The sequence below is a fragment of the Paroedura picta genome, chromosome 7 (assembly GCF_049243985.1).
Source record: "Paroedura picta isolate Pp20150507F chromosome 7, Ppicta_v3.0, whole genome shotgun sequence".
NCBI lineage: Eukaryota > Metazoa > Chordata > Lepidosauria > Squamata > Gekkonidae > Paroedura > Paroedura picta.
The window spans coordinates 72,287,796-72,315,036 of record NC_135375.1 but is presented as its reverse complement, the minus strand read 5'-3'; the positions used below and the strand labels follow the sequence as shown (position 1 = coordinate 72,315,036).

The window sequence follows — 27,241 nt, the reverse complement described above, 5'->3', positions numbered from 1 at the left end:
AAAGTCTCGTCATATTTACAATGGAGAATTACACTTTTCTGAGCATATCAAACAGGCCAAATTGAAAAAGGAAAGAAAAGCAGCAGGGGTTCTCTCATCCAGCCTAATTTCTGCCCCACTTGACCAATCGCTGGCAAAAAAATGGTTCACTGAAACAATCTGGTCAGGAAAATTGCCTCTGGTAACCATCTCCTGGACTGCACTTAAAACATTCTGGGTTCCTATGCCATATGCAGTTTGCTTTTGCTTAGTATTGCCCAGCACAACTTGTAATTTACAGGCTAAATATAAAGCTTATTGTATCTGTGACAGGCACAAACTATTTTGCTTAAAGATGTGGCCAAAAGTACGGCAAGTGCATTTTTAAATATAAGGGTAGAGGGAAATGGGTTGGCACTCTCAATAACAGAGATTAATTTTTCTTGGATTTTTATCTCCCACCTACAGTGATAAATATAATTTAATCTAATTAATCTGTCTAATTGTATACTACTGATTCTACAGTTGCTGTGCTGTGACAAATATTCTCAAAAATCTTTCCTCTTTCTGCCCATACTGGCACACTAAGAAAAAAACAGTCACCCATCTGTTTTGCTTTAGTAGATAATTTACAATGTAGGTCAGCTGTCATGAGAGAGTACAAAGTCTTCCAGCTTTTAATGAAACTTCACCTAAAGTCAAATCACAGAATTTGGTAAAGAGCATTTGGACAAAGCGAACTTAATTCTCATTTGAAAGACCATCATCCTCATCTTTAAGTTTCATTTAGCCAGTGTATTTGTTGTCTCTTTACCTTCTAAATTAAAAACAAACAAAACAAAAAAAATCAATAACTGTGTTGTGCAAAGCATGGCCATAAAAAGGTTTCAGGTTTGGTTGTTTTTACCCAAAGGCAAGAATATTCAAATGCTTCACTAAAGGTCAGTTTATCTTTCTGGCATGATGAAACATACAGCTATTGCTTGATGGCGCAAACAAAAGGCATGTATCAGTTATCACTCCTGTACCTCCCTGTTTTTGAATACCAGACAAGTTTCCTCGCAGCTGATGCCAGCACAATCAGAAAAAACAGGATAGGAGGAAGTGAGGGGTGAGTGCAGGGAAGTGACTTCCTATGGCAAGAACCAATCCCCTTTAATTTACAAACTGCACTGTTTAGCACTTCATTATACAAGAAACTGGATTTGAGATATCATCAGGGTGCCAACAGCAAGGACAGGACAATACTTCCTAAAAGCTTACTGACTAGAAATGGTTGAGATCCAGGCACCTATTCTCAAGAACTGCAAGAGAGAAAATCAGAATGGTTAGGGGAAAGGGGAAGATCCCAGCATTTCTTGGAAGATAAACAGGGTCAGTCCTTGGATGGGAGACAACCAAGGAAGGCTCTGCAGAGGAAGGCAATGGCAAAGGGCTGCTGCTTGTCACTGGCTTTGAAAGCCCCCCTGTCTGGAGTTGCCATCAATCAGTTATGTCTTCACAGGGAAAGGTGCATTCATAAAGGAGGGCATGATGTGTCTTGAAGCAGCGCTGACATGAGCATTTTTTAAAACCATTTATAGGTTTCTTGCAACAGTAGCCACCAATCAATATCATGCTTGCCCACTTTTCCTTCAGACCTTAAATTGTACTTTGTACTAATGTTGGTGGGGGTGAATAATCAGGGCTTTTTTGCACACCATAAATTTAGCGTCATGTTTACCATCTGAAGACACTATCTTCCAGCTGCTCCACATGACGTTGCCAACCTCCAGTGTCTGGCGTACAACCTTGGCCGGGGGGGGGGGGGTGCGCCGTGGAAAGAGCCCAGCCGGAGAGCAAGCCTGCCTCCAGCTGCCTGCTGCCTCTGCTCAAGAGATGGAAAGGTCAGTGGGGGGAGGTAACGCCCGCCCCCTCAGCCCCTTCCCTTCAGCGAGCCTGAGCCGCATGCCTCGAGCGACGGAGCAACAGCAGCTGCGGGCAGGATCGTACACTGGACTGACATGGACTGGCAGCACAGCAGGGAAAGAGAACAGTGCATGGGACAGGGTCTGCAGACCAAAAACAGGAAGGCTGCACAGAGGTAGGAACGCCTAAGAACATTATGCTTTTTGCAATTGTGGGGGGGGGGGGGGGCGGGCATTCTGCCGCCTTTGCCATGCCCTCTGCTGGTTTCCATCCCACGTTTGCTGCTTGCACAGCATGTGAGGAGGAGAAAGCACAGCAGAAAGAGTGTAATGTGTGGGCGGTGGAATAGTGTGATTAAATATCAAGCTACTGCAGGTGAGAAGCATCCCGCCATTTTGGCCACTATGTGGAAATGGCCTCCGAAATAGCTCTAAATTGTCATTCTCCCGCTAAATTATTAGCCAGTTGAATATTAAGGCCTACTGATACAGATGACATGAATATACGCTTGCAGCCTTCTAGACTACTGTGCAATTGAGAAAACAAAGGCAGTTAATGTTTGCAGTAAAAACAATAAACAAGGGCAATGAACAGCTCTAAACGGATCGAGAACCTAATCCGCCTGTACCAAACAGAAAAATCATTTTTTAGGTAAATGCTTGATGGGCTAGGGGGAGGGGAAGCACACCAGTGGCAATGCTATCTCCCCTCCCCACCCCATCCTGACAAAGGGAGCTTTAGGACTTGAAAGCTCATACCTTGAAAATATTGTTGGTCTCTAAGGTGCTCCTGGACTCAAATCTACCACAGACCAACACGGCTACTACATGAAACCACTGAACACATCACTCCTTCCCTGCTTGAGAAAAGTAAGCTACTGTCTGCAAGCTTCAGAGTTCAAGTGCAGGGAAGGCAATTAAAAATGTTATACTAATTGACTTACAGGTATATCAATTAATTACCTTATAACTTCACTTTTTCACAAAAGAGTTCAGGCCCAACTTCTTTTTATCAGCATAAAAATCCCACACAAGTAAGAAGAGGTTAAGACAGAGTGATAAATGCAACACCAGCCTGTAATGCTCACAGCAGCCCTGACCTGGATAGCCCAGGATAGCCCGATCTCATAAGATCTTAGACATTAAGCAGGGGTGACCCTGGTTAGTAACTGGCTGGAAGACCATGAAGAGGTTCACGGATCGCGATGCAGGGAGCAGGCAATGGCAAGCCACCGCGGAATGTCTCTTGCCTTGGAAACCCCACAGCAGAGGTGGACAAGCTGAAGCTCTTCAGATTTCCACTAACTACAATTACCATGAGTCCCTGCCTGCTGACAGGGACTCATGGTAATTGTAGTCCATGGACATATGGAATGCCCTGCCCGACAAGGTCCCTATCAACTGTGACTTGAAGGCACTTTCCACCATCACCACCAATCTTCACATCAGAGTGGAGATTTCAGTTCAGGTATTCCGATGGTTTGCAAACTATGGGCTGAGAATTACTTTGCAAGTAAGAAATGTGTTCCACTGCAAAATGTAGAGCAAGGTCTGTAAGGTTACAGTGAAAGCCTAAACTCTTTTCAAAATACTATGCTGCTAAACATGAAAACAATTTTTATATCCAGAAACCAACAGTGGGGCTGCTAATATAATCTAAATGCCCCTGAACTTCACACAGGAGGCAGTAAAGAGAGGAAATAAATACATTGGCATAACTAGAATCGTTTCCACATTAATCATGAAAATAAACATAATCATGTGTATTTCTGAACTTTTGAGAGATGTCAGTTTACCCTGTGAGGGAAATGCAGAGGGTTAACTAGATATATAGGGGAAAGGGAAAGAAAGCAAGCATTAGGGCATTATCTTAGTTCTATATTTACAGTATCCTTGCTGGTGCCCAAACTTATGTACAAAATGAACTTTCAAAGTATATCATGGGTGAAGCAGCCCTCAAGAACTATCGGTTTATTCACCTTTAATAAATGTCAAGAAAAGTTTCAATATTGACATACTCACATTTCTCAAGATATACAAAATACAACAAACCACAATATTAGCAGTGGGTTACCATATGAAGCAGTCCTGGCACTACCCCGCACATTTAATCGGGACTAATCCCCACAACTCAGGGTGGCTTTGTGTAATACACAAGAGCAGGCTACAAATACTGCCAGGAACTCTATTGGTCTTAGAATGCAGTTCTAAATACAAAGGGACAAACAGGGATTGCTAAGAAATCTCTCTAATTCATCTAATTTTCAGCATGAGTTCTATTCCATTTGTGAACCCTTAAATCTAGAGACTGGAGCCATGGACAGACCAGGCAGACAATCCTAAAATAAAAAAATATACACAGTGGATTTGAATCCCTACTCTGCTGTGGAAGCTGCTGGGTGACCTTGGGCCAGTCAGTCTCTCTCAGATTAATCTACCTCACGGAGTTGTTGTTCTGAGCATAAAATGGAAGAGAATTATGTTAGCTGCTTTGTGTCCCCACTGGGGAGAGCAGCAGAGTGAAAATGGTGTAAATAAATAATAAAGCTGAAAATTAGGAGAAGCAAATTAAAGGAAGGTTGATTGTTGAGTGGAAGGGAGAGCAGGAAGCAGGAAAGGGGAGAGACTATGTGGGCTGCCAGGAAGAGAGAAAGAAAAAATAGGGTAACAAAAGGGAAATCATGTAAGCAAATTTTTAATTAAGATCCTACAAAAGAGAATAGGACCATACATGAAAAGAGAAATACCTGATGAAGAGGTGGGATTCAGGAAAAGTAGAGGAGCATGTGATGAAATAGTAAATATCAGATGGATCATAGAGAGATAAGAAAAAATGTACCAAGAATCAGATTATTGCAGATTATGTGGGAACACATAAACTGCCACAACTTGATTACTTTGCTGCTGCCAGCACACTCAAGAGGGGTATCCTGCTCCCCGTCCGAAGTCCTCTGCTAAGCAGTGGCCCAAGGGGCAGCTCTTACCTGGCTGCTGACCTGGTGTTTGTGACCAAACTGAGCCTGCAAATCCACCCAATCTGCAGGCTGCTTTGGCCCTCCCTCCCCCGGGAAGGACTGGAGGGGATTGGGGGCGCTGCTGGTTCACTGCTGACCAAGCTGGGCCAGGGCAGGGCAGGCGCTGAGGTCCAGGGAAGGCAGAGTGGACAGGTGCTGCCCTGACTTTGCCTTGCCTCTGCTGGGCTGAGCTCCCTGTTCCCTGGGATTATGCACCGTTCTTGCTGCTGTGCCTCTCATCCAGGCCGCCTCTTCTGTGGCTGGGCACATCCCCAACCCCTGCGCTGGCATCTGCAGAGTCTGGGTGGCCACCATCATTGCAGCCACCTTCACCGTTCCCGCCGTCACAGCCATTGACTCTGTTGCCACAACCATTCCTGCTACCACCACAGTTGTTACCACTGCTGTTCCTTCCCCCACCCCTTGTAGCGGCGCACTTCCTGGGGTGGGACCATGGACATCATGTCTGTGGATATTTCCATCCCAGGGGTCGCACATGTAGATGTTTCCACATCAAAAATACTCAAAAGAAGTATACTTATACTTCATTGATTACAAGAAAGCTGTTGATATCACAGACCATTCAAGGATGTGGAACATCTTAAGAAAAATGGGTTTACCAGAGCATCAAATCATTTTAATGTGGCATCTTCAGAATGAACAAGAAGCTACACTGAGAACTCTGTTTGGAGAAACAGAATAATTCAAATGACGAAAGGGAGTAAAACAAGGATGTATTTAATCTCCATATCCTTTTAATTTGTACGATGAATATCTAATAAGACTGGCTGGATTAGAGGAAATGACAGCTATCATTTACATTGGAGTTTGGAAAATCAATAACAAGATATGCAGATGATACAACTCTGATAGCAAAGAATGAAGATTTGTTGGATTTTGTCAGGAAATTAAAATTGGGAATTGCATTAACATTTAATATTAAGAAGACAAAAGTAATGTTAAATTCACCTCTGAAAGACTTTGTAGTAGTGGACAACTTTATATTCTAGGGATTCAGAACAAATGGACAGGGTGCAAGAGTAGTGAGGAGAAGGCTAATCCTAGGAAAGGCTTTTACAAACTTTTGTAAAGGCTTTTACAAACTTGGGGAAGATTTTAAAGGACAAAGATATTTTACTGGCAACAAAGATCAGAATTGTCAGAGCAAGGTTTTTCCTGTGGTAATGTATGGATACAAAAGCTGGATCCTAAGAAAGCATGAGAAGATAGATGTCTTTGAATTATGGACTTGAACAAGACCAAATCGATCTGTTCTGGACCAAATTTAACCCAGCTTATCTCTTGAGGCAATGAATGTAAACAAAAACTCTCATACTTTATTCATACAATGCATGCAAATGCCGAATTAGAAATAATGATTATGCTTGGTAAGATTTAAGGAAGCAGAAGAGGTAGACAAAGAACAAGTCAGCTGGATAGAAGCAAAGATATAAGTGGATTGACCTTAGAAAATCTTAAAGAAATGACTGCAGGCAGAGTTGGATGGGCCTTTGTTCAGAAAGTCACCATAAACTGGAAACAGCTTGACAACTTGACATAACCTAACAACAACTAAAAGTGGGTTCTTTGTACTAAATATCAACAGTGGAGGAACATACAGAACTAAGGCAGATATTTCTGTAAACCATGGGAAAATCTTGGGTTAAAAAATTTAGAATATAAACCAAAAAATGTCACAGATAGGACAACACTTCCACCAGTCACAGTGACCCCTGTGTATCCAGGTGCCATTTGGAGTTGCAAAAGCAACCTAGTATGTTCTCAGGAAAAATTAAAGGATCTGAGGAAGAGAGACACTAAAGGGGGGGGGGGGGTTGCATGTGCTGTTTGACTCAGCTCAGCACTTGTCTAGACACGGGGCTAATTCCTGCTTCCTGATGACATCAGACCTGGTTGAGGGCGGTCCCAGGCCTGGCATGACTCAGGCCCTCAGTTTGCCTCAGGTTTCAATGGGCTGTGTGTCCACAGAAAATCCAGGCCATCCCCAGTTGGGCATTGCTCCCGCCACCCCTCCTGAGCATTACTTCCATCATCTACCCGCATTACGACGAGACTCCAAATTTCAAAAATAGCGAAAACAAACAAAACCCCACCCACCTTTGGTTTTCTTGGATTTACTGAGATCTGGGACAGTCTGTGGGGGTGGGGGTATGGCACGATAACACAGCCCATTTTTAAAATCCCCATGTGTGTTGTAATGGTTTTGCGTTACAAGACAATTCTGGTCATTTAAAAAAAAAGTTGTTTTGGACATGGAGGGCAGCGTGCAGTCAAATGGCGCTGGAAGTGAACCAAGTATTACCCTGTGTGGTCGTTGGAAGACTTGGGGCGACTAGCTTCAGAATGAAAGCCAGGCGGCAGCACAGCTTTGCGTCCTCCTTGAGGTAAAGGTCAGTTGATAGGCTTGGGTGAAGAGTGAATTGCATAAGAAGATGGGAAGTGAAAAACATGTATGGGGAGAATAATGAGCTTTTTGGGGTAGGGAGCACAGCCAGAGTGGTGGAAAGGAAGATGAAGCAAGCCTGACACAGCAAAATTGGAAAACCAGAACAGTGTGTGGATCAGTGGTTTGTTTTTTTTGGGGGGTGGGGGGGATAGATTCCTGCCTAGCATATCTTTGCAGTTTCCCAGTTGATTATTCCTAACTTCAAAAGCTACATGTAATTAAAAATATTCAATTAAGAACATCTTCCCATTTTGAAAAGAATCACTGTATACTAAGACCCTTTCCAAATGAGGGGAAAAGGCTGGGTAGACTGCAGCATTCTGGGTACAAATTCAATTGCTGATCTCAGATAACTGACTAGTTCTGAAACTGAATGTGTTTCAGCAGCCTACCTTTCCCCCTTGCCTGTGGAGGCCTAGTGACTCATGAAGTCAGCTGTTGATTACAAAACTTCAGCCTTGATAGAGCCACTTCATTGCTAAGGCTGCACAGTAATTAATTGATTTGGGGTTGCAGTTTTCCAATCTAAAAACAAAGTAGAAAGGATGACAAGTGCATCATAAGCTGTTTCGACATCACCGTATAATTGCACAACAGATATGCCTATCAGATATTCTTTTCCAAAAAGCTAGCCTCTTTCACACAGTGCCAAGTCAGCCACAGGGTTAAATGTTTACCAATTTGAAACAGGACCTAAATTTATTTGGCAGCTCAAGCACCTGTCCTTCTACCAATTTTATCTTAAGCGGCATCAACTGTTATTTGATGCCAACAACAAATACTTTGGGTGACTACAGCTACTTCCTGAATGTGAGAGATGTGCTATTCTCTGGCTTGGCACAGACCTCTGATAAGGGTTATAAAAGAACAAGTAAACTGTTATATTCTGAGTGCTGTCACTTGAAAAATATGGGGCTATTGGCCGGAGACAGGATAGATTTTATATAAGAGGCTGCACTTAGGCATACCTGTCTACCTATTTAATTTATACTCTTTAAAAACATCTTCTATCCCATCTAATTTCCATTCTGTTTTTCACTGGATAGAAACATTACTGGGATCACATAGAAAACTTTGGTATATCATATATATGCTGTTTTTAAAACACAGAATCTGCTTTATTAATTTATTCTATCATTTAAAGTGGGGAAGCATACGTTTAAAAGTTAGCTACAAGCTGGTAAGACTCCTCTGTTTCTTCTCAACAGGGTGAATTCTTGTACCTTTGAAATGTTTCCTCTGCTTTAACCATTTGGCCTTGCTACAGTGACCAGAGAAGCATTCGTTCAGCATTGCATTTTCCTCTCTGCTTTTTATACTAACAGAACACCCATGTCTTGTCAACATTTTGTAAAGGTCCCTTCAGGAAAGTTGTATTTCATTCCATCAAATTTCAGAGGTATGGACTATAAAATATTTTAAATTTAACTTAAACGTATTTTAATGTTATTTTTAACTGTATTTTACTTTTGATGTTACCTGCTCTGAGCCTCATGGGAAAGGTAGGTTACAAGAATAAAGATGATGATGATAATGATTAATGCTGCCCCTTCAATTTTTTTAAAGCACATCTTTCTGATCTTCTTTCTCACCATTTTGGGAATCAGCACATCCTTCTTTATATGACAGGGTTTTGGTTCCATTCCAGAGGCAGACTCTGTTTGTATCTTCCTTTCTAGCACAATTAAAATTGTGGTAATGCAATTAAATTAAAAATATTTAGTATATGTAAAACTTAAATTGTTAAACTGTGAATTGTTTAGACTGTAGAGCAGTGGCCCCCCAACTCACTGTCCAGAGACCGGGACTGGTTCCGTCGATCTGTTGGTACCGGGCTACGGCTCCTCCTCATCCTCCTCCCCCGCTACTGCCTCGGGGGCTGCCCTGCCAGCTCACATTTGGTGCTCTCCAGCGGCCGCCCTGGCTGGGGCTCCCCCTCAGCATGTCACTGCGAAGCTGCTGCTGGCAGTGGCCCCCAGCAGGTGGCGTGAAGTCAGGGGCATCGGCGGGAAAGCAAGTGGAGCAGGGGCTCAGGCGGCAACGTCCCTCGGCAAAAGACTACGCTCCCCCTGGGCCTCAGTAAAATTGTCAAGCATTGACCGGTCCCCGGTGATAAAAAGGTTGGAGACCACTGCTGTAGAGGATCAAGCAATGTTTTATGATTTTATACAAGTCATATATATATAAAGCAAGACACATTTTCAGTTTTTATAATTTATAAAACTGGATTTAAAATACCAAGCAAGGTAGCCAAGTATCTCAACAGGAATATATTTCAACTGCAATTGGGCATTTTGTGTGTAACTCAGACATCTCCTGTAAGTATACTTGCTTATGAGGTTGCAGGCAGAGCTGTCTTCCAGCTGCAAACAGAACCCAGTGTGATCATAAACATTACAGCAGATAGCTCTTGACAGGACTTCTAAGCCATTCAACAGTCATAAGGTAATATTCCAGTTAAGTTATATTGGAAGATGTACAAAAATACACTTGTAGAAATGATCATTGCTTTTGTTACTGAGCTTACCTGTTCTGAAAGTTGTTTGCTCTTCAATATTTTGAGAAAGACATCATTGTTAATTAATACACCTACACACTTTTGGAAAACTTACAAAGAGGAGGGTGTGTACTGTACACCCTTCATTCAACGCCTATTCCCAGAGAAAGAAGAGAATGAACTGAAACAAGGGAAAAAATGAATATGATGGGAGAAGGCACTCAAAGGTAGCATGGAAAGGGATCTATTCCTTTAAAGACAGAAAAAAGCTCATATGGAAGAATAAGTTCAGGAGAAATCAGGTCCTTTTATACCAGCTAGCAGTTTCCCCCTATGAAGACTGATGTGTTTGTCAGAAAATACAGTGCATTATTTCCTTCTGATGATGTGAGTTACAATCTTGTTAACATGGTTCTCCACAAAGCAGCAAAAGCTACTGCTATGAGTTTTACAGGACTGCTTTTATACATTATAACAGATTGCTTCACATAACATAATTTACCCAGAACTTAGCAAAGCCATTCAATACATAGACTATGCAATTACTACATGAAATGCTTCCCAACATTTCTTTTATAACTCACTAATTACCGATGGCATAATATAATTAGTGGTGGGAGTAGGGGTGCCCTATTCCTGTCTGGGTTTTTTTGTTCGGGTCTACTGAACCCCAATTTTTTTGGGGGGAGGGAGATTTTCAAAAGTCCTAGGATTGCCAGCTTCCAGGTGGAGCCTGCATATCCCCTGGAATTACAGATCACCTCCAGACTTCAAAGATCAATTTCCCTGGAGAACTGAAAATGGATGGTTTTGGAGAGTAGTCTATGGTTTTGTACTTCACTGAGGTCCCCATCTTCCCCAGGCTCCATCCTCACATTTCCAAGAATTTCTCTACTTCCCACTTTCCCCCAAACATTACTTTTGTTGGTTTTAACTGCCTTAACTACCTCAAAATGTTGTACATCAATTATAGCATTAAATAATTACAACTGAAGATACACATAATTCAAAATCTTTTGGCTGCTTCATATTATTTTGAATTTTGCCGCATTTAAAATGATCTGTTTGTAAACATTATTTATATACACCATTAAGAGTTTGTTTTGAATCTGTACAAATCTGAAATCTAGTAAGATAAAGTGGAAACTCAGAACTGGAAGCTACTGAACCTTCAGAAATTGATTCTGATGAGAGAAAAACTTGATAGCAGTGCTGTATTGCAGTGGTCCGCAAGCTTCCGCTTGCTGCGGACCGCTGCGGCGTAGTGGGCGGAGAGGGTGGCCCGGGGGCCCACGCACGTGCGGCAGCCCCAGCGCAAACGCACATGTGCGGACTGCCGCGCACGTGCGTTTGCACCCGGCAGGGCTTCGGCTTCCCCTCCCGGCCCCTTCGCTAAAGCGGCCGATTAGCTTGCGGCTCGGCAAGCTTCTCTTCCCTCCCCTCCCGAAGCGAGAAGCGAGAAGCTTGCCAGGCTGCGAGCTGATCGGCCGCTTTGGCGGCCGATTTGCTTGCAGTCTGGCGAGGTTCTCGCTTCAGGGGGGGAGGGAAGAAGGAGCCGCGGCTCGGCGCCGAGGCCTTCGCAGCCCGGCGCCGGGCCACGGCCTGCGGGTTGGGGACCACTGCTGTATTGGATAACTGCTGTTGTTTAAATGAAATAGTTTTTATGGGAGCCACAGTAATGCAGTAGTTAGACCGTTGGAGACCCAGGCATGTATACATATTTATTATGGTCTACACCAGAACAGTACAAAGGAAATAAAATATAGTATATACCTACCAAAGCATACCACTCAGGTACAGATGTATACTTTGTTTGTACCTCTCTGAATGGCTGGGAGGCCTAGGCACATACCATAAAGTAGTTGGGCTAGAATCTTGACCTGACAAACTTTGAAGTGTCTGGGACACAATGGTGATCTTTGTTCTAAAGGAACTCAAGAATGTTATGTGCAGATCTAGGTATGGTTACTATGGGCAAATTTCGAGCTGTTTCCCTGCAGGATCATTCCTAGATAGTCAAAACATTTTACCTGTTCAATGCTGTAGTTATTTATGGACTACTTTCTAGATTTTTGGAAAGTGCCAAAAGCCATTACTTTGATAGTTAATTGTCAGTTACTCATCTTTGCCATATGCAGCAAGGCTGACTAAGGCTCTCCTAAACCCACGTGGGTTTCTAGATAATACTAGAGAATCATCCACATCCACATAGAGTAATAAAGGGATGTGCCATTCTGCTAGTTTGGGCAGACCCAAGCTCAAAATTGCCATGGAATTTGCTGGGTGACTCTGGCACAAAGGTACACTCTTATTAGACAGCCATGGTGTTGCCACAAAATGATTAACTCCCCAAACACTCTGTTGTTCGTGATCTTGTACAGTTTCTCTCAGTTACATCCCTCTGTCAGCAGATTCCACTCTCCTTCTCAACGGCCAACACTTGATTTTTTGGGGGGCCATATGAACAAGTCAAACCAGGATACATTATTAGACGTGGTAAAAGCTAATAAAGTTTCCCATAACTGTGATGCCAATGGAAGTATCTATATAGCACTGGAAGTTATGAAATATAAACACCATGGTTCCTGCAAACTGCATAACGGCAAACCTGACGGCAGCTCGAATGCTAGAAGAACAACAGTTTGCCAACAAGGCCTCATCCACTGGACTGTTTCTGATGTGCCCCTTGCCCTTCCTTTTCCAGAAAATCTCTATCTTGCTTAAGGTCTAATACAGAGCACTAGTCCTGTTGCCAGGATCAGAAGAAAGGGTACATACTTCTCACTTTTCCCTAGAAGCTGACCCCCAACAACAGATCTACACAATACCCCAGAACGCAGAATCCTGGACTATACAACTTCAGAATGAAGGTTATATACCCTAGTTTTCCATGCCTTTCTCACCCAAAAAGATTTCTAGCATAGAACAAACTTGTGGAAAACAATGAAAAGTCTAACAGTTTCTCACATATTGAAATGTTCAAAATTATGATACTCCATTTGCAAACTAAATGTTGCAATTGGAGTTCTACCACTTCATTATGCATTAATACATAGAATGGCTTTTAGATTCCCACACATGATCCATTTAATGTGGTAAACCAAAAGATGGGCATGGTGCCACACTAGACATTAAGCAAGAGAAACAGTGATTGCAAAGGGGTAGAAAGCCATCTGGGAAAGGGACAGGGAATGAATTTGAAGTGGCATGTTCTCTCTTTCTCAAAAAAAAAAGAAAGAAAAGAAAAAAGAACTTCCAATTAACTGAAATCAGAAGCCTGCTCACACATGCTTACTCTTCCACCTTGTGTCACACACATACCCATGGAGTTGCCAGACAAAACTGGATTCCTCCCTTTCTAGAAAGAAAACAATCTACATGGACAGGTGCACTTTTGTTTTTGTTGCAGGTAGCCCTGGGAATGTTGGCTGACTGGTGAGCAGATGAACCATTATCAATTAAATTATGTGTGAATCATTAAGATTTTTAAAGTTACCCAATATTTTTCAAAAACTGCATCCTTTCTAGTTAAAACTGAGGATCTCAGGGGCCAAATAGATATGAAAGTATCCACAGGTCCAAACCACAGATTTGGTTGCCATTTTAAAGAGATTTAAAAATGCCACGAGGGCCTGATCCTGATGGGGTGCGCAGGACAGAAGGTGCACTTGCTCCCCCTGCACCTCCTCGTGTTGAAATGGCTGCATGTTCTTTCATGGCTGTTTCAGGCACAGGAGGGACACAGCAGTGCCTCAGCAGAGCATGCTGTGGGTCCCCTTGTAGCATTTTAAAATATCTTTAAAATGGCAGCATCCATGGGTCAGACCTGTAGATGCCATCACATCCTGTTTTCCTCTGTGACAAAGTACTCCATAGGTCACTGCAAAAATCAACTAGAAAGCAATAGATACAGCATTTTATTTGCATCATTCCTAATATAAGATCTATTATAATTCCTAATATAAATTATGCAATGACTGTATAAGTTTATAAACAGCACCTCCTTTTGCAGCTTATTCAATAAAGCTATGTTGTTAATATCATCTTAGAGCCACAAATGATCTATTCATAGTTAAACACATGAACATTCCCACAGTGCTCTCATGCACATGCAAAACATACGACAGAATTATATTCAAAACCTTTAACCAACAATATTTTCTGCAGATTCTAGTTCATATGTCTTGAATACATTTTCAAAAGGACCCCAGAAGAAAAGCAACAATATGTAATTGCCTGAAGGATACAGCCTTCACCACTGTAACCTAGCACCAGAGCACTTTCAGATAACTTACACCTGGGATTGCAGCTGAAGACCACAAGCTTCCTAAGTTCCAGCAATGAAGTTGAAGCCCAGACATGCACTAGTCCCTTCCTTCGTCATTGATTCTCAGGGTGTTCTATGGGGAAAAGAATCCTCCACCTCTAGAGTTTGACTTTCCACTCCTTGAACACAGTATAATTAAGAAACCTGTTTCAATACTCTCAACGCCCAAATTGTTGCTCATTATGAGACTAGTCTCCCTCACCCGGCAAAGCACAGTAACAATACCAGACGTGCCTGGGAGTCCAATGACATTATGAAATGCTTAGCATTTGAATAAACAGGCGCACACAAAACCAAACATAGCAGACTAGAATGATGGGCTTGAAGGGTGCATACAATGAAGCAAGTCTCAACAATGCCCAAGAAGCAAGTCACAGATAAGCTTTTTCATTTTTACATTTTTCAAACCGTCACTCCTCTTAGAACCAGTTTTCATTCCGTAGTGGGTTACAGATTCAGACGCGCAACTAAGGTTTTGGGCCTAGAATCTTTTGATGTACTTGCATGTAGACAGAAGAAGGAATTGTAACCAAAACAGTAACTTTGTGCAGCAGTGCCAAATAACCTGCTGTAAGTCTGAATGAAAGCAAGGATGTTTTCTATGCAACAGTTGAATCCTGGATAACATCTCAGTCATAGACCAAATTCATATCCATTGCAAAGGTCAGGCTTACCACAAACACTCAATGTTGGTGCCATCCCAGTATCCTTTGAACACCCTTTAATGCAAATGCAAGAAACCTCAACTAGGCAAAAAATTGTGTTTATTGAGCTAAATATGAACATGATACTGGTGCACGTGCAGCTATCATGTTTATGGTATAAATTGGGGCAATGCTCTTTGTTTACTACTATGTAAACCATTTGTAAAAAGTCAGAGATGGCAAACCTGAATAATATTGAGGCAAAAACTGAATTACATTGCAGTTGACCCTATGGTAACACCACAAATTCCATTCATACCTTGCAAATCCGTTTAGATTTTCAACAAAAAAAATTCCTTCTCTCTCAAAAAGACTGAAAGCTTTCTGAACAGGAAGATGGAAATTAAAGCAATTTCTATCTGAAGAGTTCTCCAGACCCCTCTTCTCAGCTGCAAGAGGCCACCCCAACCATCTCTTGCCACATATTAAATCCCTGTACTAATGAAGTATCATAGCAGAGTACGAGCAGCAAAGAAGAGTTAGGCCTTTGGTTCAACTCATCTGTTCAGCATCCTCCATCTATTTATGATAGTGGAAATCATGAATAAGCTACTATGGAGACCACTCTGGTGTGGACAAGAGCTAACAGGCTAAAACTTAATTCCAGCAAAACAGAGGTGCTATTGCTTAGGGGAAAATTTCACTCAAAAATAAAGATGTCTCCTGTTCTGGAAGGGGTTATACACTCCCTCTAAAGCAGCAGTTCTCAACCTGGGGATCGGGACCCCTTTGGGGGTCAAACAACCCTTTCACAGGGGTGGCGGCAGGGCAAGCAGCTTGGCCGAGGGGGGGGGGTCGCCACCACTGTTGTCGCTCCTCCTGCAGGTGCCTGCACTTGGCTGCCAGCCACTCCAGCAGCACCTCCAGTGCAGCGCAGTCTCCCACCAGAGACTTTGTCTGAACGACTGTAATAAAGTTTGAACTGAAATGAACTCCCGCCAGGTGCTCCAGGTGGCAGAGCAGCTCACATAATTTTATGGTTGGGGGTCACCACCACATGAGGAACTGTGTTAAAGGGTCACGGCATTAGGAAGGCTGAAAACCACTGCTCTAAAGGGACAGCTTGGTATAACGGTGCTACTGGACCCAAGAGTCTTGTTGAATAAGCAGGTGACGGTGATGGTCAAGGGTCCCTTTCAACAGCTTTGTCTTGTAAGCCAACTGTAGCCCTTCTTGGGGCAAAAAAGATTCTGTCATTGCAGTGCATCTAGATTAGACCAGTTTTTCCTAACCTGTGGGTCAGGACCCAAAAGTGGGTTGTGGCAGCAAGTTTGTTTGAAAGTGGGTCGTAAGCCAGCATTCTCTCATGGCAACTCCTGCCCTTTGCATCCTTCTGATCCTTCTTGCTAACTTCACACGCTCTCATCTTCCCCTCCTTTTTTGTGGCAAGCGAGGGGAAAATACATTTGGTGCCTCTATGCTGAACCAATTGTAAATAAACCTCTGTGGCAAATTGAACAACTTCTACCTACTCTCCAACCAACCCTCTCCACCCCACCCCCTTTCAGCTACTTGCTGTTAAGTTACTAGCTGCTGGGTGCCTATTCCCCTGCAATGCACAAAAGGAAAGACGCATAGAAGGGATCAGCCTCATCTATGCAAATATTTTCTCATCCATTGTTCAGAGTCTATACAAAGCTAGAGGCACATCTAAAACACCTCACACTGCCAAACACCTTCTGATGACAGAAGGTGTCAGTTCTTATAACAGTACCACAGGCCTCACAGTTGGAATTCTTTAATGACTCAAAAACAATGTTTAATTTTTCTGTTAAAGATGGAAACTGGTTTACTGCCAGTGTATGTGATTATACACTGGCTTACTAAAAAGCACAGATCATTAGCATGGAAATCACAACACAGCAAACACAGATTCTATGTTACTATTACCTATCAGGAGAGAGTAAGGAAGGAGGAACGTTGCACAGACATCATCAGTGTTAATAATATGGTCTGAACCACAAACTTAGAGAAATCATTTAGGAGTGAAACATTACTTATGATAGAAGAAGTTACCTGTAAAACTGCCATTAACATTCACTGGATGAGCCATGCTTGTTCACTGTCAAATCCAGAAACTGAACGTTAGGAGTCATGCAAATTTCATGCATCAAATCCAACCAGGCATGCAACCTGAAACAGAAAAAAGAGAGAGATCAAAATCCTGCATTTCAAAAATCACTTTTCTTTAATTATAAACATTTCAAATACAGACTAATGTCCTAAAACTCAACCATTAACAGCTTCTAATTCCTATTTAAGAATGGATTTACAGAGCCAAGTGGTTTCAGAGCAGTGGCTTCCAATGTAGAATGCTTAACCTCTTGTCAGCCCTGATGGTTAGCCTGATTCTTCTTTTCAAAGTGAATGGGAGCTGTTTTACCAGAACGTAATGCTTAAGAATAGCTGTGTGAACTGGGCATGGACATTAATTAAAGTCTACTCACACTCAGCAAACTCTGCTGTGCAAATATTAATGTAGCACCAAAAGACAAAAACTAGTTTTTTTTAAAAAAAGACAAGGCACTGAATTCTGGACAAACTCAAAGACACAGAGTAGGCTTCATGAAACATTTGCTTCACATTTGTTATTTCACTTTGATTCTATAGTCCTAAACAAAGGTCTTTTTTGCCCTGACCTGGATAACCCAGGCTATCTCAAAAGGCAAGCAAGGTCTGCCCTGGATACTTTTTGGACGGGAGACCTCCAAGGATAACCAGGGTTGTGATGAGAAAGCAGGCACTGGCCAGCCATCAGCAAACGGCTTCCACCACCAAACAATGCTCATTTTCATTTGAAAAATTCAGTTATCAGGCTGTTCAACAGGCTTTGTCCTCCAGAAGCTTTAAATTTGCCAGTTTGAGACTCATTATTTGTAATTTAATACAAAGAAGAGAAAAATGCAAAGTAGGAAAGACACTTGACAGCATGAGAAAGTTACCCGAGTGATACCAGAGACCTCTGTTACACACCTGCATGAAAAGGGAAGGGGGGAGGGGTGTGTTGCCAAGACTACAGTCTCGTCTTAGCTATACTACATCCCCCAAGTACAACTTTGGACACACAGAGTTGGATTCATTCATCATTTATTTATCTGAGATATGTTGCCAATCTCCCATGGTCACAAGTGCAGCAATAGAAACCTCAGACTACAGAACACAGTTCTAATCATAGATGTGAAAAAGTCACTGTGCATGGTCAGTATTCTCTGTTACTCAGTCACTCTCAAGCCAACCACGGGTGACTGTAACCAAAACCAAGGAGTTACAATCTTATAAAATTAGGTTGATCTGCAAAATACAAACCACGCTTCCAGAAGACACCACTTACTCTTGAGATCTGCCCAAATGTATGTTTTCACTATGCACAATGGATATTAGGGTTTTAAAGTTCATACAATGCAGTATGTTCAAAGAAAGACTATCTCAGGGTTTTACGCTATATCTCATATTCTATGTGGTTTTTCTACAGTCATGGACTGTAAGAGAATAAATTCTGACTATCTCAGGACAAAACTTTAGACTTTCTGTCCTGTGCCGTTACATGTTTGTCCCATGCCTGCCCAAGATTATAGTGTTCTGAAGACTTCAGGGTAAATGCAAAAAACATGTACAGACTGGCCATTGGTATTATTCTTAATACAGGATGATGCTGTGGGAGGAGAAAGCATTTTTAATTCAGTATTCACAAAGTGTTCTCTGCCTGGCAGGTTACAGTGCCAAAAAGCCTTGGCATTTAGATCGCTTGGCATCATGTGAACTGTTGCCCATTAGAAGAAATTCCTTTTCCACAAAAGAGGGAAATACCAAGTGTTTATTCACCAATGCATGAAGCCTATTAAAGTCTTCACAAGTCAAAAAGGGAGGGGGAAGGGGGAAAGCCAATGCTATGCTGTATCTTCTGGAAACTGTTTGAACTTGTGTTCCGATAACCATAAAGGCAGAAGCAGCCACTGACTCAAGGAATATTTCCATGTTACAGATTTGTCAGTTACACTGCAGCCTGAAATCAGAACTGGATAAATGTACTTTTTTCTCTTATTCATGGTAAGCGGCTGGGAATAGTTACATTCATCTGCAAATATTAACAGTATAAAATAATCGTACGTACCTACCTCATATGGTACAGGATACAGCAATGTTACATGAGAAAAAACGCTACCTTTATTTTTAGAAAATAAGGGCAAAGCAGATCTACCTTTTAAAAGTTTGCATCATGTGTCATCTGTGGCAGCCACAGGTTACAAACCTTCTTTTATTTTGGAACTCATGTTGCCTGCAGTAATGCTACTATACTTTATCAACTTTTTCTTTTATAGTTAATATACTGGCTTCAAGGGCCATTCAGAAGAACGGGCTTTGAAAGGGTCCTCCCCGTGAGCTTTCCTGCTGCTTTCCAGGCCTTTGGGAAGCACTCCCTGCCCCCCCCCCCACACGGCCGGATGGCTTCCTGGGGCCTGAAGAGCACACCCCAGGGCCTCTGCTTTCCAGGCCTTTGGGAAGCGACCTCTCTCCCCCCTCCCCCATGTGGCCTCTGACCTGGAGCCCTGTAAGTGGAGTGGCAGAGTCAAAGACGTGCCAGGCTCTAACAGCCAGGCATGTCTGTGACGCAAGGGGTGAGGGCTTGGTGAGGGAGGGCAGGAGCTGTAGGGGCAGGGCAAATCAGGGTGCAGCTGGCAGCACCCTAATTGGCCCTATTCCAACTCGGTCAGGGAAGGCAGGAGCTGTAGGGGCAGGGCCAATCAGGGTGCAGCTGGCTGCACCCTGATTGGCCCTGGAGAGGCCGGACCGTTTGTCCCCCAAGGCTGTTTCACAATTATTAAGAGGCACCAAATGGATAGCAGTAAAATGTATATATCCAATAATATTGTTACAATTTTCAATTACTAATGCAATTATTTGTGTTTTTGTAAGCCATACAAATACAAAATTACTGGCAACAATACTACTGCCATTTTTCACGTCCTTAAAAGTTAACCTTAAGTGATAAATCTAATAGCAGAATGCTGTAAACATATCCATGGGTGTGTGTGTGGGGGGGGTGTTTCTACCATGGTGGGTTCTCTGACAGAGAGACTGCGAGGACATAAGATACTAAAGGCTGACAGCCACTAGTGTACAGGTCTGTCATTCATTTAAAGGTAACTGAAAACTCTTCCCCTCTTTTGGTTTTAATAATTCAAATAGTATGCAAATGCATTATATACCCATTTACTAGTGGTATCTGTTTTCAAATTAAAGACTGAATTTTCAGTTCTTCAACACAGCAACCTGGAGAGCCAAAGCCACAACCTCATATGCAGCTTACCCACAATAGCCAAATGCCAGAAGGGAACTATATATGAATCTGTGGCCCTGCCTCCAGCCAATTCCCCACTGGCTACTTTAAAAATCACTTCTTCCAGGTTCATCTCTACAAGGGCAATGTACAAAGACCAAACTGTTCAGCGAGTGGGCAAGGCTTGCAAGGATATACACCACTATATGCACAGATGCACAGAAAGGATATACACCACTATAAATTTCAGCACTGTGTTATTCTGAATAAGCCACAGTAATGAAAAGAAAATAGCCTCCCAGTTTATAGTTTAATTTCTCTCTCGCATCTCCCTTGCAGCAAATGATTTTAATCTGCAGGAACATAGACTGAGAAATTAAGAATAAGAATATTTAGAGCAGGTTTAAATTTTTGTGGTAGTTATATGAGGATTTTCTATGCCATATAATGCAGAAATGAGGCATTCAACCTTATCTTTAAAATTGCTTTTAGTTATTTTAATTTTTCAAAGAAGAAACCATTCTAGCAGGTAGCTAAAGAACTTCTGGGGGAAAGAATCCAAGTACCATTTTCTCCACTTCATAAAGTGGCCATGAAGCATTTATCAGTTCAAATATAGCAGGAAAAGGTGCTCAGAACAGATATAAAACTATGACTGAAAGAACATCTTTACAGGATTCTTCATTTAGTTCACAGTGCAATCCTATGCAGAGTTACTCTAAACTGGCTTTAGTGAGGGGCTTTCCGCACCGGGATCCTTGTAGCAAATTGTTTGCTGAATGAAAAATCGCCATTTAAAATGGTGGAATTCGTCGTTATGCATACCTGCCTTTGTAGTGGAATCCAGTTGCGTTTCCATCGTTTCCCACAGGCTTCCGGTCTCGGCAAAAATCACTAGAAAGGAAGCGCTATTGCCAAGCTCGTCCCGCCCCTGGCCGTCAAGCAGCTAATGGGCGGCCGTTAGCATGCTCCCAAACAGCCCCTTTCCCTTTAAGGAAGGTTTAAAAAAAACACACACACACCCGTTGCAACGAATCTGCGTTGATTCGTTGCAACGGAGAGACCCATCCAGCTGGCAGGTGTGTTTGAGCTGCCATTTCATCGTTGCCACGCTCCCCCCAAGTGAAAAAAAAAACCCTACTAGTAGCCTAGACAGAATAATTCAAGCAAGCCAAATTGATCTGTTGAGTTTTCACCCCTGCGCAGGTTCTGAAGATATTGGGAAATACCTTAAAAGGTATTTTAATGTTCTTAAAAGAAGTCCAATTTATTCAAAACTCCATTGTGAAGTCAGCCACTGATGTGAAAAGAGAAGTCATATTTTTGTTAAAGAAAAGTGTACTTACACAGACTTTATATAGTCTCCTACCAACTGAAAACTTACAATTTTATACATCTTTAAACATGTTTCAAAATACAAACATTATGTTTTTAGCATCCATAACATGAGTAATAAACATAACATTTTGGGGAAAACACACTGGAGCCATGTAACCACAATATAGTGAATATCTGGCTGGACAGTTTTCCATACAGATTACAACATTTCCTATGAAATCACATCAACCTCACATTCACCATCAATAGTAAAAGTAAAAATATGCAGTTTGCGAGGATTTTGTAGTCCATAAACTGTTATAATCTTGGATATTCCAGTTTTCAGTTTTTAAAAATATCACTGCTACAACTCATTAAGGGCAAGAGATACTTAAATTGATTAATACCTTCAAAGCTTACTGAAAGGGTAACAAGTATGTACTTGTTTATGTTGCTCCAAAATAGTATCTCCACCAGCCTTCCTCAACTTTTTTTTACCACTGAGAAACCCCTGAAATATTCTCCAAGCTTTGAGAACCCCCAGAAGTGGTATGATCATGCAAAATATGGTTGGGAAGCATAGCTATGTAAACGCTTACCCCAGGCCATCCCCTTCCCACCCCCTCCAGGTCCATCACTGGCCATTGTGAGAGCAGTGGGTAGGTTGACAAACCATATATGATGATATCACCTGGTTAATGTTTAACAAATTTAAAAGATATATATACTCCCACCCATTCAGGAAACCCTTCCAAGGCCGTCACGACATCCTGGCTGAGAAAGCCTGATCTACACTGTGGATAGAAAATACAAACTAAATGAGCCAGATGCAGATCAGACACAATCCGTTGGCTCACAGCTAATTCCTGCTGTTGCACTCAGAACCAGATAAGTTGCTTTTCTTACACCACTGTTGATTTGCATCATTTTTTCAATTGTATCCGGAGGCAATATGCGCAGGTGTGAAGGAAACACCAGGGGGCTTTACGCACCGGGATCTTTGTTGCAAATTGGTCACTGAACGAAAAATCGCCATTTAAAATAGTGGAATTCGTCGTTATGCATACCTGCCTTTGTAGTGGAATCCAGTTGCGTTTTGTAGCGTTTCCCACAGCTTCCGGTCTCGGCAGAAAAGGAAGCGCTATTTCCAAGCTCGTCCCGCCCCTGGCCGTCAAGCAGCCAATGGGCAGCCGTTAGCATGCTCCCAAACAGCCCCTTTCCCTTTAAGAAAGGTTTTTTTTTTTAAAAAACAGACCCATTGTAACGAATCTGTGTAGATTCGTTGCAACGGAGAGACCCATCCAGCTGCCTAATGTGAGCTGTCGTTTGATCGTATGATCGTTGCCACGCTGCCTCGAGTGATAAAAAAAAAATCCCCCCCCTCTCACGGGCCCGATTTTCGGCTGAATTAATGTGTAAAAAATAAAGGGACTTTATTTCAGCAAACGGGCTTTTATGTGGTTTGTGCTTAGTGACTAAAGGTGAAGGACTGAAGCCAGGGAAGCCTCTAAACAGAAAGAGGCTCACTGGTGCGTTTATCCCTGCTCGCTCGGAGAAAAAAAAATGGCGATCGCTTCGCCGGAAGTTTGGAGGACAGGCTCAGGAGGAGGGACTTTGAAGAAACCGCAACAATGTTAACGCACAGGTCTTTATCGCTAGTGTTGCAGATTGTTTGCAAGAGTGTAGCGCTTTCCGGAGGGTGAATCCACTTTTTGGGATTCCCCTGAAAGCGCTACAACGAAGCGCTTTTTGCTGATCGGTTTCAGGAGTGTTGCAGATTGTCTACGACGTCGTGCGTTATGGCAAATCAATAGCGTTTCCAATTGGCAACCATTGTGCGATTTTGAAGCCGTGCAAAAAGCCCCCAGAATTTGGTCAATATGCTCTTCCTTTTCAGCCATAAAATTTTTTTTTCAAGTTTGAACAAGTCATGCTTTCAAGATAATGCAGGGCTATAGTCTATACTGATATTAGCTAGTATGCTGTTCAGATAGTTTCTTGCATCTTAGAATACTGTCCAAGCTACAATCAGACGCTGATTCCCTTAACTAATGTTCAGGTCTAAGGGTCATATTTATTTGTACTGCAATACTGGACCAAGCCCAGGCTGAAGACCACTGCCAAGGACTCATATCTACAAAAACTAGGTTCTCAATAGTAAAGTTACTGAATCAAGATGCCCTTTCTTTGAATATCTGTTAACTATTTGTTAACTCATCCCTCAATATAGTTAGTAGAATAAAGACTGTAAAAGAATTCTTCTTGCCCAGTGAAAAGAAATTTGAAACATTTAAGGTGCTCCCAACACTGCATGGAACACAAAAGTCATGTCCCTGAAAGAAGCCTACTTTGAATAAGCACCACTGATTTCTATGGAATTGGCAGCCTGTGTAACTGGCACATTTTTAAACACATTGTTTATAAAGCAAAAATCAATTTTTGAAGTGAATTACATCCTTTCAGCAATCTGTTCACATAGGTTTGTATCAAACTAAACCAAGTTCTTACTTTTCACACAATTTTCACAATATATTAAAATATCATACAGCATCATGGAACAGATATAAAAGTGAATAAAACAATAATACCAGAGGGTTTTTAAAAAGTTTCCAATAGTTCTTTGCTATTATTCTTTTTATAGCTGAAAGCATATGAGAGATCTTTTTGTTGTTGTTAACACAAGGTACATGATGTCAGAAACAAAGGTACCACATACTGCAGGAGCACTTGGAATAACAGGATTAATCTGTGAGATTCAAATTTCACTGCAGGATTGCCAGGTACCCCGTGGCAACCTGTGTGAGTGTGGAGGTGGGGGAAGGCTTACTGGCAACAAACAGAGGCCTAGGCTGGCATTGCCAGCAATATGGTGATGTCACTTCTGGCACACACAGGAAATGATGTCATCAGGTCTCCAGTGATATTCTGGTATCTGGGCAACAACCAGACCTTTGAAATGTAGTAAAGGGGGAAAGGGTTCTTTATGGGGAACCTCATAAAGTTGGCAATATGGAATGATATGCTGAGTTACAGCCGTTGAGTTTACAGAGCAGAACCCTAGCCTCTCCTGAAATGGAACCCACCAATATCTCCCAACTAACACCATTGAGGAGAGAACATCCATACGGGCCAACATAAAAGTTCTGGGAGGGAAAGGGTTATTTAAATCATGGAAATAATGAGCCATCCTTCCAGTCTGAATTTGTAAACCAGATTTAGCATGATGTTGAGAGGGAAACAGTTTTGGGAATTCAAGGTCCAATAAGTCACTGTTTATGACACAAAAGTGCCTCCTTCCCTTCCTCCTTTCAGTTGCCAGATCCCCATCACTTCTCCTCTCCTTTTCCTGTCGCGACTGCTGCGGATAGTCACTAGGATCGGCACCTTATGGGACGTGGTCAGCATGGGAAAAGCACCGCCACCAGAGTGCAAGGCCAGCCTAGCCCGTGCGTTGCCATGAGAGAGAGAGAAACCACCAGACACAGGCGCTCCCTGTCCACTGGAGCAGCCCAGCATTCCTTCCCCAGGAGATGGCAGATCAGGCCCAGGAAGGGAGAGCACAAAACAGCCTTCCACCGCCTGCCTGGCGGGCTGGGAGGCAGGCAACCTCCCTCCCTCCTCCTAAGTAAAGGGGCAGCTGCCCTGCTGCTAAAGCCGGGATGAGGAGGCGAGGCTTGCTCATGCAAATCTAGCCACAATGATGGGAGACGCTCGTGGCAGAAGGCCCAGTGGTGGCACAGGCGGCATGGAATCAGAATGGGCAGCATGTAGGCAGCATCCTGCTTAAGAAGTGCTCAGGGAGGGAGAGGGAGGGCAGGAGTCCTAGGTGATTATGGAATGGAATGGCTGAGCAGCAGGCAGGAAGACTAGTGGGGTGGAGGGGAGAAGAGGGGACAGGGGTCTGACAACTGAGAGTAGGAAGGAGGCACTTAGTAGCAAACCACTACACTGAGACCTAATGGGGTTTAAACTGACAGGGGGAGAACCTGCCTGCTCCCACAGTAATTTATCTATAAAAATCATATATTTCTGTTATGAAAATACTGTCTTTTGGGGGAAAGAATCTAGATTTTGGAAGGGGTTATGGCTAAAGAAAAGCCCTGCTGGAAAAGACCAATGATCCGTCTATATTTCACACAGTGGTCAATCAGTTCCTTTGGACAGCCAACAACAAGGCACAGAGTCCATGGCCTTCTCTTCAGGGGTAGAGGATCTGCTTGGCATGCAAAAAAAAAAAAAAAAAATCAGGTTTAACCCCTGTCACTTCAGTTAAAATCATTAGGTAGTAAGTGATACCTGAGGCCTTAACAGAGCTGCTGTCATTCAGAAAAAGTACTGACCTTAATTAATAAAACAGGGTTGTACTTATGGGAAAGCAACAGAGAGGGTAGGAACACTCCTAGCCTACTAAAATCTTTGGAAATCTTTTCTGCAGCTGGCCTGCACACATGCCGGCCTTAATGAGAGCCTGCACAGAAGCTACAATAATGAACATCAATTGTGCTCGGTATAAGACAACTTAATATGGTCATTATAGAGTTTCTGATATTATTCTACAAACATTTAGATGTATTTCTTTTGCTATCTGTTAAAGTAAATAAGAAAGTATAGCTGTTATTACTTGTGAGTTCTGTTTGGGGTTTTTAATTTATTATTTATTTATTAGATTTGTTTCCTGCCATTCACGGCAAGCCATCCCATGACGGGTTAATAGTAAAACCTCACATAAAAACAACAATCCCCATTAAAATCCGCATTACTAATTAATCAGAAAGCAGGTGGTAAAATTATCACCTCTCCCCACAATCAGTGTGGCTGCTTCTCGGTGTGCCAAGGGGACTGCCAAACAATGTGTGATAAGCTTTTATGCTTTTTACAATTATTTAGTAGCTATGCTTTACATGCCTGTAATTATCTATAATTGATGTTTTTGTTGTTTCCATTTTATGTTGTAAATCGTCCCGAGCCCATCTAGGGGAGGGATGGTACAGAAATTTAATTGTAAATAAAAAAAATTAATATATTACTTTGTAAATAAAATTTCATGCTCGTTTTCTAATTGCGTGATTGAAATAATCAAATTATCTTTCAATTTATGATACATTTCCTCCCAGACTGTTTGTTGGATAGGTAAACATCTTAATAAGGTTTACTCATGCACAAAATAATTTACCAAGAGGTAAATTTACCTGAATCCTGAACTGACCAACCTTTGGAGTCATAGTTATATGTTTAACATTACTGCCACTGGTTATGGAATATTAGTAAACCATCGTTCTATGTTATTACTGTTGTGAATATGACGCTTAGATGACTATCGAATTGCACTGTATCCTTATGTTCTTCTAGGTGGCTCCGCTCTGAGCCACAAGGGAAGGTGGTATATAAATTAACAAACAAAGAAACAAAATAGACTTCCACAACAAGAAGTAGCATGATCTGACAAAATCATTGGTTCTATTTTGTTTCAGGGGGGCAGCCATGTTGGCCTGCAACAGAAGACCAAGATCCAAGTCCAGTAATATCTTAAAGACAAGATTTCCAGGATATAAGCTTTCAAGAGTCAAAACTCCTCTAGTTCTCTGTGGATATTAAAAGATTAAACTAGGTTATTTTCAGTTATTTTCTTAATTCCCTGACACTGAACTTCCAGCTTCAGTGCTCAGCTTGAAATGACTTTTACTACATAATACGAAGCATGTGGCTTCCTTCTGAAATAATTTGCAATGGACAGCTATATGAATTAGCTAC

At 42.2% G+C, this 27,241-nt stretch overlaps 1 protein-coding gene and 2 long non-coding RNA genes across 7 annotated transcripts in view; 2 read left to right on the top strand and 1 right to left on the bottom strand.

Annotated features, from left to right (window-relative positions):
- KANK1 (KN motif and ankyrin repeat domains 1) overlaps positions 1-27,241 on the bottom strand; it is a 123,051-nt gene that overhangs the window by 31,986 nt on the left and 63,824 nt on the right. For 3 of the 4 annotated variants that reach the window (XM_077344884.1, XM_077344886.1, XM_077344885.1), the window contains exon 2: positions 16,912-17,028. The exons of the other annotated variant lie outside the window; for it this stretch is intronic. In XM_077344884.1, the coding sequence (XP_077200999.1) occupies positions 16,912-16,948 (37 nt within the window). In that variant the 5' untranslated portion in view covers positions 16,949-17,028. The remainder of the gene's footprint in view (positions 1-16,911; positions 17,029-27,241) is intronic. 4 annotated transcript variants of the gene reach the window in all.
- Positions 1-27,241, top strand: part of LOC143841109 (uncharacterized) — a 71,147-nt gene that overhangs the window by 7,805 nt on the left and 36,101 nt on the right. The window lies entirely within an intron of this gene.
- LOC143841108 (uncharacterized) lies at positions 1,863-27,241 on the top strand. Of its 2 annotated transcripts, XR_013232562.1 has the most exons (4): positions 1,863-2,062; positions 7,163-7,305; positions 8,576-8,766; positions 26,962-27,241. It is a non-coding gene; the product is annotated as an uncharacterized LOC143841108 (long non-coding RNA). The 2 variants fall into 2 exon arrangements; XR_013232561.1 differs by lacking the exon at positions 26,962-27,241 and having other exon boundaries at positions 8,576-9,083.